We start from the raw sequence: 13,619 nt of genomic DNA on the forward strand, positions 1-13,619 counted from the left end.
TAAGGTGAAAAACATTTTTTCTCGAGATATCCTTTATTTTTAAACACATTCGTTCATTTATTGCTTATAAGTCGTAGGTGATTAGGGCGATTAACTCGTAATCTAAGAGTCACGGGTTCGGATTCCCGTCTGACTAAACGTGCTCTCCCGTTCAGCTGTAGGAGTGTTATAAAGTTATGGTCAATCCCACTATTCGTTAGCGAAACAGTAGCCCAAGAGCTGATGGTAGGTGGTGATGACTAGATGCCTTACTTCTAATCTTACACTGTTAAATTAGAAACGACAAGCGCAGATAGCCCTCATGTAGCTTTGCGCGAAATTTAAAACGAACAAACAGTCTTTTCGTTTATTTTTGTCTCTTCTTCATGATTTTTTTTGTGAAAGTATTAGCTGATGATGTGACATTTCCGAGTACTTTAAATAATGTTAAAATAATAATCTTATTGTTTTCGACTAAGTGTACAAATGAGACATTTGTTAAATAATCTGCTGTGAATAATATATAAACTTTTTGAAATAACACCATGAACTATTAGGGCGAAAAGGTGTCGCTTTGATAAATACTATAGGGAAAAACACAAACCACAACCAACGCTTAACGACAAAAGTATTGAGAATTGTAACAAAATAAACAACTTTTAAACAGGTAAGTGTACCATATCTTCTTCGATAAACATAATATCCGTGCTTCGAATTTATTTTATCTTAGAAGTGAAAATAATCATAGTTTAATAGTATTTGTCAAAGGTTACCACCATTTAAATTTTTTTTTAGCTCGATTGTTATTTACTGTTGCTAAGAGTTAATTAAATACCAATAGGTGTCGTTGTCGTGAATAGTCCAGGAGTAAAACCTCAATTCGTATACTTGTAAAATATAATATTATTAGATAACTAACATTGTAATATAAGAAAGTGTAAGTTCAGTTAATTAGGTAAATTTTACATTTGTTATTGGTAGTTACTGAAATTGTTGAGTCACATATACGTAACTAACAAAATATGAAAGATATCCTAATGTTGATATATATTTGGCATAAATTACCACAGTTTTATTTTTAAGTTTTTTAAATTTATTTTTGAAAAAAAAATACAGTTCATGTTTATTTAACTTAATTTTTATGTGTAAGTATGAGTAGTTATTTTTCTTATTTACATTAATTATGATAATAATAAGGGCATAATTAGTAAGTCAGTAGAATTAGCTAATGATATTTTGAATTTGAGTATCTCTAGCCATATTACAGATATTGAGTATCACTTGGATCTAGTAAAAAGTTGGACAAATGTTTGACAAATCACCTCTAATTATAGTAAGTACAAGGTAATGCATTTGGATTAACATAATACAAATCATACAGTGAAAACCTATGGAATTATGAATATGATTACCAAAGAAAAGGATCTTGGAATTGTGCTCAATAAGTCACTCAAACCATTGACACAATACTGTGTTGGTAGTAGGAAATATAGTGGAATCTTAACATAGTATTAATAGGCATAATGATTTTTTATATAAGCCAAGTGAAATAATTATCATTATGTGCAAGTCACTAATTAGTTCTTATTTGCTCTACTGTACCCAGTTTTGGTCTTCAACAAGGGACCTATTAGTTCGTCTTAGCTCTCCCATCATCAGACTAAACTGAAAATACTAAAGCTTCATGTCATGCATTATGATTTAAATATTTATTATGTTTCTCTTAAACTTCCTTAGATTCATAAAATTCACTGTATTTCAAGGCAAGTCATTCTACTCTGTTCAAAATATCAAATGTGGTTTAGCTGAAGATGGCTTTTACCTGACATAAAAACTTGTATTTGTGTCTCCTAATCCTACCATTATCACCATTAAATATGAAAAAAAAATGCTTCAGTGCTATCAGTTCTCTTAACAATCTTAAATACTTCAGTCAGAATTCTCTAACTTGTCCCCAAGTAGTTCAGTGGCGTGTCTACGGACTTACAATGCTAGAATCTGGGTTTTAACATGTGGTGGGCAAAGCACAGTTAGCCCATTCTGTTGCTTTGAGCTTAACTCCAAACAAAACAAAGCAATTCTTTAACTTTTTCTTTTAAGCAGATAGTTTCATAAACCTTAACATGTCATTGAATGGCAACCTTTCCATCCCAGTTATCCTAGTTTGTGTAGCTCTCCTCTAAGCCCTTTCCAACAATTCAATGTCCTACCTAAGGTAAAGAGTCCAAAATTGGACATTATACCCCAAATGAGGCCTAATCAGTGGCCTATAAAGTGAAATTATAACCTCTTAAGATGTATATTTAGTAATTTTATAGATATATACACAACTTAAAATTCTATTTGCCTTACCACTAGCAACAATACACTGCTTGGATGGTTCACACTGTTGAAGTTATTCCATTCAAAATTGTACTTTTAATTTAAATAACCTACCTGCATTACCTCATCTTTATTATAATTACAAGCTCTCTGGAATTTATTAGCTTAACTCGCTCAGGACATTAACATCATCAGAAAATGTAAGCAGTATATTGACCATCTCATAAGTGGTAATAGGGTGCTCCACTTGTGACATTAATTCAGTTTATCTGAACTTAATAAATAATAACTCTCTGTTTTCCTCTATCCAGCCATTTTTCTATTCAGTGAGTCAACTTATCCCCTACACCTACAAATACAAGTTTTTAAACAAGCTTTTATGTGAGATCTTGTCACATGCTTTCAAAAATTCAGATACACCAAACCCAAATTCTTTCTCTCATCTACAAAAGCAGTAAAATCTCCATAAAACTCTGAAAAGATTAGTAATCCAAAAATTTCCCCAGTGAAATCATGTTGACTATCCAACAAAATTTTAAACATTCATAAATGATTTTGCAAAACATATGTTATCACACTTTCAATAACTTTTCAAACCAATGATGTAAAACTAATGGATAGGACTGAAAGTTACCTGGACAGTCACCACCTTCCTTCAGACAAGGAGTTACCTCAGTCAGTTTTTAATCTACTTTCACCTCTTCACTTTTTAAGGACTTGTTACAAAATAGATTAACGAGCTACTCCAACATCTAATCCTTAACCTTGTTGAAAATTCCTAGCACAAGGCTTATCACTTATTAAACTTCTTAAAAAGCTCAGAATTACTGTGATCATCTTGTTTCCATCTAACAACTCTTTAGAAAGAGGAACACTGTTTAAATTTTCATTGATGAAAATTGAAGATCATAATTTAGTAATCCAGCCATCAAATAATCATCATAAATGAGCTTTCCTATACCATCCTTCAAAGACCTGACTCCTATTCAAACCTTTGGTATCTGCTAGTGTATGTAAAAGAATCTTTATCATTAACTTTCATATTTTCAGCCATCTTTTTTTCATATAGCCTTTTTGATTCTCTAATGCCCTTTTTGACAAACTTTCTTGATTTTTATAATGCTCTGAGGCTTCCATTATAGTGGTTAGTTTAAAGCCTTTTATCTTTATGATGCTTCTTTTTTTATTTTTCTGTTATATTCTATGAACCAATCTGGTCTTTCATTTGCATCCACCATTGTTTCTTTTTTTTTCTCTTCTATAAAGGAACACGTGTACCTTAAACAAAATTTCCACAGTTGGGCAGTTTCCAGTTAATTCACTTGTACAATTCAGGATAAATAATTCTTGCCACATCTCTTCGAAGCTTTAACGAGTTCAGAGGAGAGTTGATTGAATTATTTCCAAGGGTAATATGGATATCTTATATCTTGGGAAACAAAGGTTGAAAGGTGGTCTTTTAAGTTTATGAGATTAGTTGTAGGGCCCTAAATAGCACATTGGCTACAGAATATTAGTATGACCCGAGGGCCCTAGGTTTAGTTTCTAAACACCTTAATATGTTATAATGTATATAAATAACTCTAGTAGATAATGTTGTAGTAATTATTATTCCAGTTTTTAATTAACCTGTTTAAATACATGGTCACAGGCATATCTGACAAACTTTAAGTATCATACAATTTATCACACCTAACATCATTGTTTAAAGATGTGAACTTAGCAGTAGAACTGAAATATAGGATCTAGTAATAGTTCTAATAGCAAAACTAATAGAATTTTGGGATATATTTATAGACATTAATTACAAGTCAAAAGAGAGAATAATCTCTTTGTACAAATCATTAATTAGGCATCAGTTCATAATGTTCTGTATGGTATTGGACTCTTTTATCTAACATATATTGAATTTACTGAAAATAATTCAAACAAGCATTATTTCAGTGAATCCACTGATGGTTTTTTTTTGTGGAAATGGGTTAAGATCTCTGTCTTGAGAATAGAAGTTTACAAGGTTGCTTTGCAAAACAATTGGGTTAAAGCCTCTGTTATTTGTTTGTGCTTTATTTTGAAGACAAAAGGATGAGTGGACACAAATTAAGTGAAAGATGAGATGGACTATGATTAAAGTAGATTTCTTCTTTCTGATACAGTAATGAGATTGGTTTGGACTATTGTTAGACAGGTTAGTTTTACCACACTGTACTAATTTTGGTATTTAATTTAGCCATTTTCTTAACCATCCAAGCAGTGCACTATAGTCAGTGGTAGGGCAAATAAGATTTTGAGTATTTCTTTACAGAAATTCTGAATGTAAGTTAAATAGATAATAATTTGATTGTATTGGTCATCAGTTAGGCCTCAGAGTATTGTATTCTGTAGTAGTGTGTAGATCTTTTTACTTTTAAAGAGTGCATTGAATTGTTGGAAAGGGTTCAGAGAAAAGATCCTAGAATGATTCTTTGGAAGTAAAGATTATTATATGAGGACAGGTTAAGATTTCTGAAATATTCTCATATGAAAAAGAAGAGTTAGAGCTTATATGATGTATGATCTTTTTTCACATTTAATGGTAAGGACACAGAAATATAACTTTTCATATGGCAGGAGTTATCTTCAGTTAAAAAAAAATTATTTTTCTAACAAGGTAACTGGAATTTTGTTGTATATATAGGGACTAATGATGTAGGTAAAGTTAGGTCACAAAAGTTAATAAGTACAAGAGGTTGATAAAGGCCATAACTTAATTGTGTCAGGAATACTGTTCAGAATTAGTTGTGAAGATGAAATTATACTACGTAAGTAGTTGTTAAATGGTTAATTACAGTTAAATAGGGTAGAGTCTGGCTTGTTTGCAAGAGCTATTAATTTAGCTGTAAAGGATGTTTTAAAGTAGGACTAGACAGTTGTGTGAGGGTCAGGATGAACTAAATGAAAAAAAGAATAAGATGTGGAGAAAGATTTAGCATAAGAAATGAGTATAGAAGTAGTTATAAAGATACGTATAATTATTACTATTGAAATGCTAGTAATATAGGAAATAAGTGGTTCTAGTAATGGAGAATTTTGAGATAATAGGAATAACTGAAACATGATTAACTGTAGATGATTTTGATGACATTATTTAATTGGAATATTGTACAAAAGAGAGTAGGGTAGTGGCTTTACACATAAAATGTTAGTTGCATCTTGTTGAAGTTAAGGATATCAAATATGACAGCAAGAAGATTGAATTCATTTGGGTTTCAGTTATTGCATATAAAGAGAAAAAGTTTTTAATGAGAATTCGTTAAAGACCACCACATGATGCTGATGAAATTAGTGAAAAGGTTTACAGTGAAATTGAAATTTCAATTGTTTAATAAGGTCATAATTATGGGTAATTTTAATTTCAGGCATATAGATTGGGAAATACTACTATGAGGGAAACAAGTTTTTAGAAACTAAGATGGTTTTCTTCACCAATTGGTCAAGAAAGCTACTAGGAACAATGCTATTTGTTTTAGAGTTATTGTTAACTTCTAACAGAAATGGTTGAGCGAGTGGAAATTGGGAAACTTCTGGGTGCAAGTGATCATTGTTTTATTAGTTTCAATGTTCTGCTGCATATTGAAATGAAGAATAATGATATTTTGGTTATAAGCTTTAAAAAAGCAAATTTTGAACGGATGTAACAGGAATTATATGTTGTGAATTGGGTAGTTATTTGTTGACTAATCAAATGTAGAAGATAAACATATTCTTCCTGGAAAAGAAAGGGTAGCTACAAATATAAAATATAAATATTTGATAAATGAAAACAAGGTCAAACAAGATGATTTCCTCAATTCTGAGTTTGTTAAGGGAAAAATTGGGAAGTTTAAAGAAAGGTAAATCTCCTGGGCCACATAAGATTTACCAAAGGGTTTTAAAGGAGGTTAAGGATTATATATGTGATCCACCTCCAACTATTTTTTTTTGTATGTTCTTGGATAATGAGCATTGCTGAAAGATTGGAAGTTAGCTTTTGTCACTCCTCTTTTTCAAGGGAAATAATAAAAATTGTCTCAGTAAATATAGGCATATTAGTCTTAAATCAGTTGTGGGAAATGTTTTATAAAATCTGATAAAAGATGCTTGGCAAAGTCATTTAACAAAGTTTAGAATTGTATTCACTAAGGGAAAATTTTATGTTATAAATCTTTTGACATTCTTTGAAAAGGGTTACTTCTTATGCAGATGAGGTTAAAAATGTATTATTTGAATTTTCTGAAAGTATTCAACAAGATGCCTCATAAAAGGCTTGTAAAAAAGTTATCTGTAGTTGTGGGGAATAAGTTGGTTAATTGGATAAAAGAGTGGCTGGATGGAAGAAAGCAGAAGATTGTCACAAACAGTATTCATTTAAGTTGGATTAATGTCATCACTAGGGTATCTAAGGGATCGGTAAACCTTTTTCCTTTTGGATTTCATGGGAAAGATTGTTCAATAAATCACTTAAATTTGCAGATTATATTAAGGTACTGGGTGTTGCTAGCTGTGAAGAGGATGCTGCTGATTTACGAAAGGGTTTATATCATTTATTGAATTGGGCAGATAAATAGCAGATGGGCTTTCATTGCAATAAATGCAAGATGATGTATGTGGGATATTTTAACTTGAATTATAAGTATAATATGAATGGGAATAACCTTAACAGTGTCATGAAAGAGAGCAATCTTTTTCTTTTTTAATTGTTCATTGCAGGGGACAAATAGTTTAATGGATTTGATTAGCAGTTTTTATTAAACACATTGACTTGTTTGGTTGAATTTGTAATTGTGATAGTTATGGGACATTGCATTTTGTATGTTATTATCTTGTGTTCTTAGGTTCATTACTTAATTAAATAAAAATTATCTACTGTAGTACCATCATTGTTTAAAAATGTAGGGTTAAGTATGCCTGACAGGAAAAAAGCAACAAAAGACCCAGATAAGTACTTTATATTTTGATTTGGCTGTGTATTCTGTATTCATTATTATAAAAGTAACTAAAATGTAAAAATAAGAAGCTTATTAGATTAATAAGTTAAATTAGGTAAAAAATAATGTAATAACTTTTCATGAGGCACACAAACAGCACATTGTGTGTAATGTAATTCAATAGTGTAATGTGAGTGACGTGTTCCCCAAGTGATTTACAACTGCTATTATAATGGTGCAAATACTACTACTAACTGTAAACTGTTCAAAGGTTACTATTAAATCAATAAAATTTAAATATTAATATATATATAATGAGTTTAAAGCTACTTAGGATAAACAAATATAGTTTTGTGTCTTTTCATTTTATAATTTAAAGCCATTCTAAAAAGAAGAAAATGATAATTTAAATTTACTTCAATTTTTTTTTTTGTGTGTGGTAACAAACTTGGTCAAATTGACCAACCTTCTATAGAGTTAGCAGGGAGAAAATAATAGATGAAATCTTAAATTCTACTGACAACAATATTTGAAGTGATTTAGGAGGTTTTGGAGATTATGTAAATGACATTTGATATTTTTGAGATGAAAAAGTAATTTTAACAAATAATTTTGCACTCAAACTGGTAAAAGCAGAAGACTATATTCATTGACAAATCTTCAGTAAATATACTTCATTATTAGAAGACAAATTGTTTGTGTGCAAACAACTTGTAATGTTTTACTAAACATCTGCCAAATTTTGTTGAGATATGCATACTGTATTAAAAGTTATCACACTAAAACTATATACATTGTTAATTCTTGGGACTGAGCCAGTATTGAGAAAGTTTATAAATGGCTCAGTGCTAAATATACAATGTAAGCACTGTGTGTAAGTAGTATAGTCTTGTTGGCCAGGCTGTGGGCACTGATTGGGTGCATTTCAAGGATTGTGAAGAGACTGTTACAAAGTGTGTATGCAATATGTGCATGACAAAGTGTTAAAAATGCTTTATTTGTTGTTTGGTGGGAATTTCTGTGGAATTAACATCAGCTTTGACTTTGGTATATCAAACTGAAAATGTGACAGCACATTCATTGTGTTGTCAGAGGTCTCAAAAGACAATATACAAGAAAAAGGAATTATTTAAATATTATGCTAAGTATAGAGAAAAATGATTTGCAACTGGGGTTGTTTTTATTCACGAACTATGATACACACCTGGATATTTTGTTCCGTGAGTTGATAAACTCTTGAACCACCCAAGCAGTGTGCTGTAGTTAGTGGCAGGGCAATAGGTTTTTAGATTGTATCTACAGAAATATTGAATACATCTAAATAATAATTTCATTGTATAGGTCACTGATTAGATCATTTTTGGAGTATGGTGTTCCATCTTGAGCTTTTTAACTTAGGGAGGACACTTGAATTGTTGGAAAGAGCTCAGAGGAAGGTTGTTAGAATGGTTTCTGAGATAGAGGAATTTTCATATGAAGAGAGATTAATATCTCTGAAATTTTTGCCTGATTAAAAAAAGTTAGAGGGAGTATGGTTGAGATGTTTAAGATTGCAAAGAGGTTTGATAGTGTTGATGCATCATTATTTTTTGCACTTACCAGCAAGAACAGGGGACACAAATACACATTTTGGCAAGGTAGGAGTCATCTTCAGCTGAGATAGTTTTATTTTTCTAAAATAGCAGTTGGCCTCTGGAAAGAATTGCCTGCAGATGTGGTGGTGGCAGGAAATTTAAGTGAGTTTAAGGAAAACCTTGATTACTGTATGAACAATAAGGGCTGGCTTTACGATTTGTTGTTTTTTTAAAGTTTATAGTTTTAGTTTAATTTAGAGAGAACCAAAATTTACCATCAGGTCTCTTGTTGCCCATAAATATTACATTCTGTTTAGTGTTCAAGGCTGGATTTTGTTTTTCTCTTGAAGTTGATGAGACAGTCTTTAAAAAACAAAAGTTGATATTGGGTGCTGCCACCCTCTGATCATCAGTTTGGAATTAGTGACAGTAGGAGATAGCCTAAGTACCTTTGCCATAACAAAGAGTGAATAAGCAAATTTGATTATTTAAAGTACTTGGATACTTAGATTAATCATAATTTTTATTAGTTGACAACTGATTTAATTGTAATTTCATTTAATCAACTGTTGGAATAATTAGAAAGACTAACTTTGATTAATTTGTTATTCTCATTCCAACTAATATAATAAGAATTTTTATTATTCAACAGTGTGAATAATTAAAATAATACAACTTGAAGTATTAACTTCAAATAATTATAATTTTGATTAATTGCTTAGTTTACATGACACTTTTTGATTTAATTACTCTGACATATCTGACATATAATAATTTGTTCAAAAAACTTAAGGGTGATGTATGTTAACAGAAAGATATAGTAAACCTGAGCATTAGTAATGACAGTCTCAGACTTTCTCGGGTAGACACATGTTTAACCTCTAGCAGCTCAACAAAGTATGAGTGCTACTATATAAATAAAAAAGGTTATTTTAGAATCCAGGCAATTAAACCCAAATAGATTTATCATGAAATCATGTTTCTCGAAAACAAAAGAAGAAAACATTTGAAACCATTAAATTAAAAATTTGTGTGTCTAAAAGTTTTTGTTGTAAGTATGATAAAAAAATTTAGGAAATCAACAAATACACAAGTAGAAGTAATGAAATTATGAGTATTACTGCATTCCAATAGTCAAAGATTACACTTATACAATGTGTGGTAGGGTTTTATTTAAGGTTCAGTTTTATCCAGAATTTGGCTCTAGTGATTAAATAATACTAAACTGGACCATACATAAATGTCAGATGAAATCTTCGTCCTTTAAATGATAGAATTTTACCACTATTTCACTAAATACTATTAACTACATCTTTTGCGAAGCTTTAAGCATCTTGTTTCAGTTTATTGTGTTATGGAAATAACATATTGTATATAGGAATGTGTATGAAAGGATAACACATAGTCATTTATGGCTAGCTTGTGCTTATGAGGCAACAAATAGTACAGTGTTTGTCTAACATCAGTCGCAACTTAATACTGTCCAACATAGTTTCATTGAAATCTGTTCCTTAATTATTATATTCTGCAAAATATTATTTATAAATCTGAACAATTAAGTCATTTGAATTTAATTTTATGATTCATGTGACATATTCCTTCAACTATATGTAACAAAAGTAACAGGCATATGAAGCTGTAGAATGACCAAATCTGAAAGTTTGTGAAGAAAAAGAATATTATTTAGTCAAATTTTAGACACTAAAAATGTTTATGTTAGAAAAACAAATATATAATGTTATAAATATACATTGATGATATTGGACTAATTTGTAGCCTTATGTATTTTGTTGAGCATGGATCTGTGTATTTTGTATTCAGAAATCTGAAGACTCAGAAATGGAAGTATTTGCTTAAAGTTGAAATTTCAGCAGTTTTTGTATTAATTGCAAGTGGACAACCTATTTTCATCTGTCTATAGAAAAATAAAGATGCAAACTGATGAAGTGAAATATGTTCAGAGGTGAGTGGGTTTATTTTGAAACTTACAATGTAAACAATTTTACCTCGTCAGTTACAGGACAATGCTGTTTTAATCTTATCGTGTGTATATGGATATTTTATGTGGTTATTACCAATTTAAGTAGACTGTTTATAACATGATGTAACCTGATAATGAATCTTGTGTGTAGTTTTGAAGTTGATTATCATCTGAAAAGTTATAATGGATTCATGTTATGAGTATTATGAAGTTTGTATAAACCAGTTTTACCATGGTTGACTAAGTAGTCCAGTTGAGATTACTTTAATATATTGTATTTTTTTAATTAAAATTTGAAGAAATTTTTTCTGTTTTTTACTGTAATGGTATTTATCATTCTAATGGCTCTGTCTTGCCTTTACCTTATGTTTTAACATTACTGATTACCAAAATATCCAATAAGACTTTTGAACTGTGTATCACCTCAGCATGGGAAGCATGTTGTATTTTTTTTATTTACATATTTTAATTTTTTTAGTCATGTGCATATTTATTATTATCGATCCATAAATATTTGAATATGCTATAACAGTTCTTAGTCTTTAATGGGTAACAGTTACAGAAGTAGTATATGAATGTGTGAGTTTACTGTTTACAACTGTCGTGTATGTATAAGAAATATTCATACTTGAAAGATACTATGTATATGCAGGACCAGAAATTTACTCGAGTAGTAGAATCTTCACAAAATATTTTAATTATATATATAAAAAAAGTAAAAAATATAGAATAAAGTTGGATGTATTTATGAGCATTCTTGAGGTAATGATACCACTATACTTTTGTACTGTAGTTGGTACTTCTTAATAAGGCATAAACAGTTCAGAAGACTTTTAAGAAACTTCAGGTATGTCCTCCTTCAAGAGAACTTGGATTAGACCTTAACTTGTAAAATACAAGTTGTAACTTATGCTTGGTAACAACATTCATAGCTATGTGACTAAGTTAGTAATGTAATTGGTTTTAAGTGGAAAGTGACAAATATCTCTAAGTAAAGTGACTTTGTTTCATTTAATTATATAGACGAGTGAGACCTGGACCTCTTGATGTTCATCCAACAGAAAAGGCTTTGGTAGTCAATTATGAATTGGAAGCCACAGTGGTAGGTGAACTAGGGGATACCATGCTTGAAGAGACGAAAGAGTGCCAGAAAATGTAAGTTTTCAGGAGTTAACACAAAATACATGTACGTGTAACTTGTAAACAGTTTTATGGAATATATCAAAAGAAGTTAAAAAAAAGAAATTTAATTTTGATAATAGTATTTAATCATATCAGATTAATAATACTGTGTTATTTATTAAAAACTATGGTTAATTAAAGTGAAATTATGACTCGAAATATTATTAACAATGAGGACAACCAACTGACGAAATAAGTAAGTAGAAGTGCATATTTAATTTATTATACTGATTGTAGATTGAGTTTTAGTTTTATTATAAGTTCATAGCTTCTTCTTATTGGAGTTAATAATAATTAAATTATTATTGTTACTATTAATGGATCATGACTTTAATTGAAAGTACAATAATTGTATAAAAATGTACCTCTGAAAGTAATTCTGTAATTTTGTATGATTACAGAAGTTTATTGGCTCTGTGTTGAAAATCTTAGTTTTATATACATATCAAAATTGGTTTATAAATCTTAGAAATAATTCCTCAAAAAAAAACCCAACAAAAAACAAGTCAATCTCTTGTGAATTAGCAAATTTTAAAAAGCCACAATAAAAATTGCTACAAATGCTTAAGTAATTTATGTACCAATTATTATGTATATGTATTTGTTACATCAGTTTGACAATAATTATATTTTAACCCTTATATTACCAACTTGTATTTGTACCCTTTATTACCATTGTTGTCTACATATTACATTATGTTGAAGGAATTTTACGTTTTTGGTGTTAAAACTGACAATCGTCACTTCTTGATTTGTTGTTTATGTTTTAAGATGTTTTATATTTTGCTTGCATGAAAATATCAGAGTGTCAGTGTTTAGTTGAAGTATCTACAAAACCAACTGTTATGTTAATAACTTTTCTTTTTCTTTTCAGACAATTTTACTTTGCAGACTATCTGACTCTTCATAAATGAATTACACATAGATGGTCATCTTAATAGTGTCTAGTGTTGAATATCTAGACGTTTCCACTCTAGATAGACTACCATAATGGTTTCAGGTGCTTCATTGTATGTCAGGAGATTTGATGGCTGTTGTGAGGTTTGTGATGGAGTCACGTATGTGACCTGAGCATTTTTAGGCTTTGATACAGTTTTCTCCCTTCCAATGATATCCACCAGGGATGTGAATTTTAAGCAATCTTTTCTTGCCACATAAATCTAAGTCAAAAGCTATGTTCTGGGGTCATCTTGGTAGAAACATCAACCATAAAACACAGTAAACTCCTCTTGAATTTGAAGATCATTGGGGATGTACCAACTGAGGTCACTCCCCATACTACTTTTAGTTCCTCATGAAAAGTTATTGTTGAGAGATATTTGGAGAACATATCCAATTTGGAGATCTCTGATGGTTTCTCCAAACAAGGAGTTTTTGAAGTATGACATACCCCCTCTTGTAGAGGAGGAATTATAATGCCAACCAATGTCCCATCCACCTTCTGCTGTCAAGGTGGATTTTCTGAATTGTAAGGTATGACCATGTGTTTCCAACTCTTAGATGTTTTTAGTGTTGGCAGTTCAGTAATTTGAAAGCATCTTTTTGTGGTTCTGTGATGTGCTTATTGTTGTGGCAAAGACCACGGCTCCTGTGAGTGAGAACTTGGCCCTCACTGTGTTATTTATAGTGGTTCCCACC

The 13,619-nt window shown here is 30.5% G+C and overlaps 1 protein-coding gene across 8 annotated transcripts in view; it reads left to right on the forward strand.

Annotated features, from left to right (window-relative positions):
* The first annotated feature begins 543 nt into the window (after positions 1 to 543).
* Positions 544 to 13,619, forward strand: part of Kap3 (kinesin associated protein 3) — a 62,678-nt gene continuing 49,602 nt past the window's right edge. For 2 of the 8 annotated variants that reach the window (XM_076503848.1, XM_076503856.1), the window contains exons 1-3: positions 798 to 934; positions 10,640 to 10,781; positions 11,823 to 11,954. In XM_076503848.1, the coding sequence (XP_076359963.1) occupies positions 10,750 to 10,781; positions 11,823 to 11,954 (164 nt within the window). In that variant the 5' untranslated portion in view covers positions 798 to 934; positions 10,640 to 10,749. Of the gene's footprint in view, positions 647 to 797; positions 1,125 to 1,246; positions 1,313 to 4,299; positions 4,431 to 8,846; positions 8,981 to 10,639; positions 10,782 to 11,822; positions 11,955 to 13,619 lie in introns of those variants that run through there. The other 6 variants (XM_076503853.1, XM_076503854.1, XM_076503852.1 and 3 more) reach the window with 6 other exon arrangements.

The sequence above is a fragment of the Tachypleus tridentatus genome, chromosome 6, assembly GCF_004210375.1.
Source record: "Tachypleus tridentatus isolate NWPU-2018 chromosome 6, ASM421037v1, whole genome shotgun sequence".
Lineage (NCBI taxonomy): Eukaryota > Metazoa > Arthropoda > Merostomata > Xiphosura > Limulidae > Tachypleus > Tachypleus tridentatus.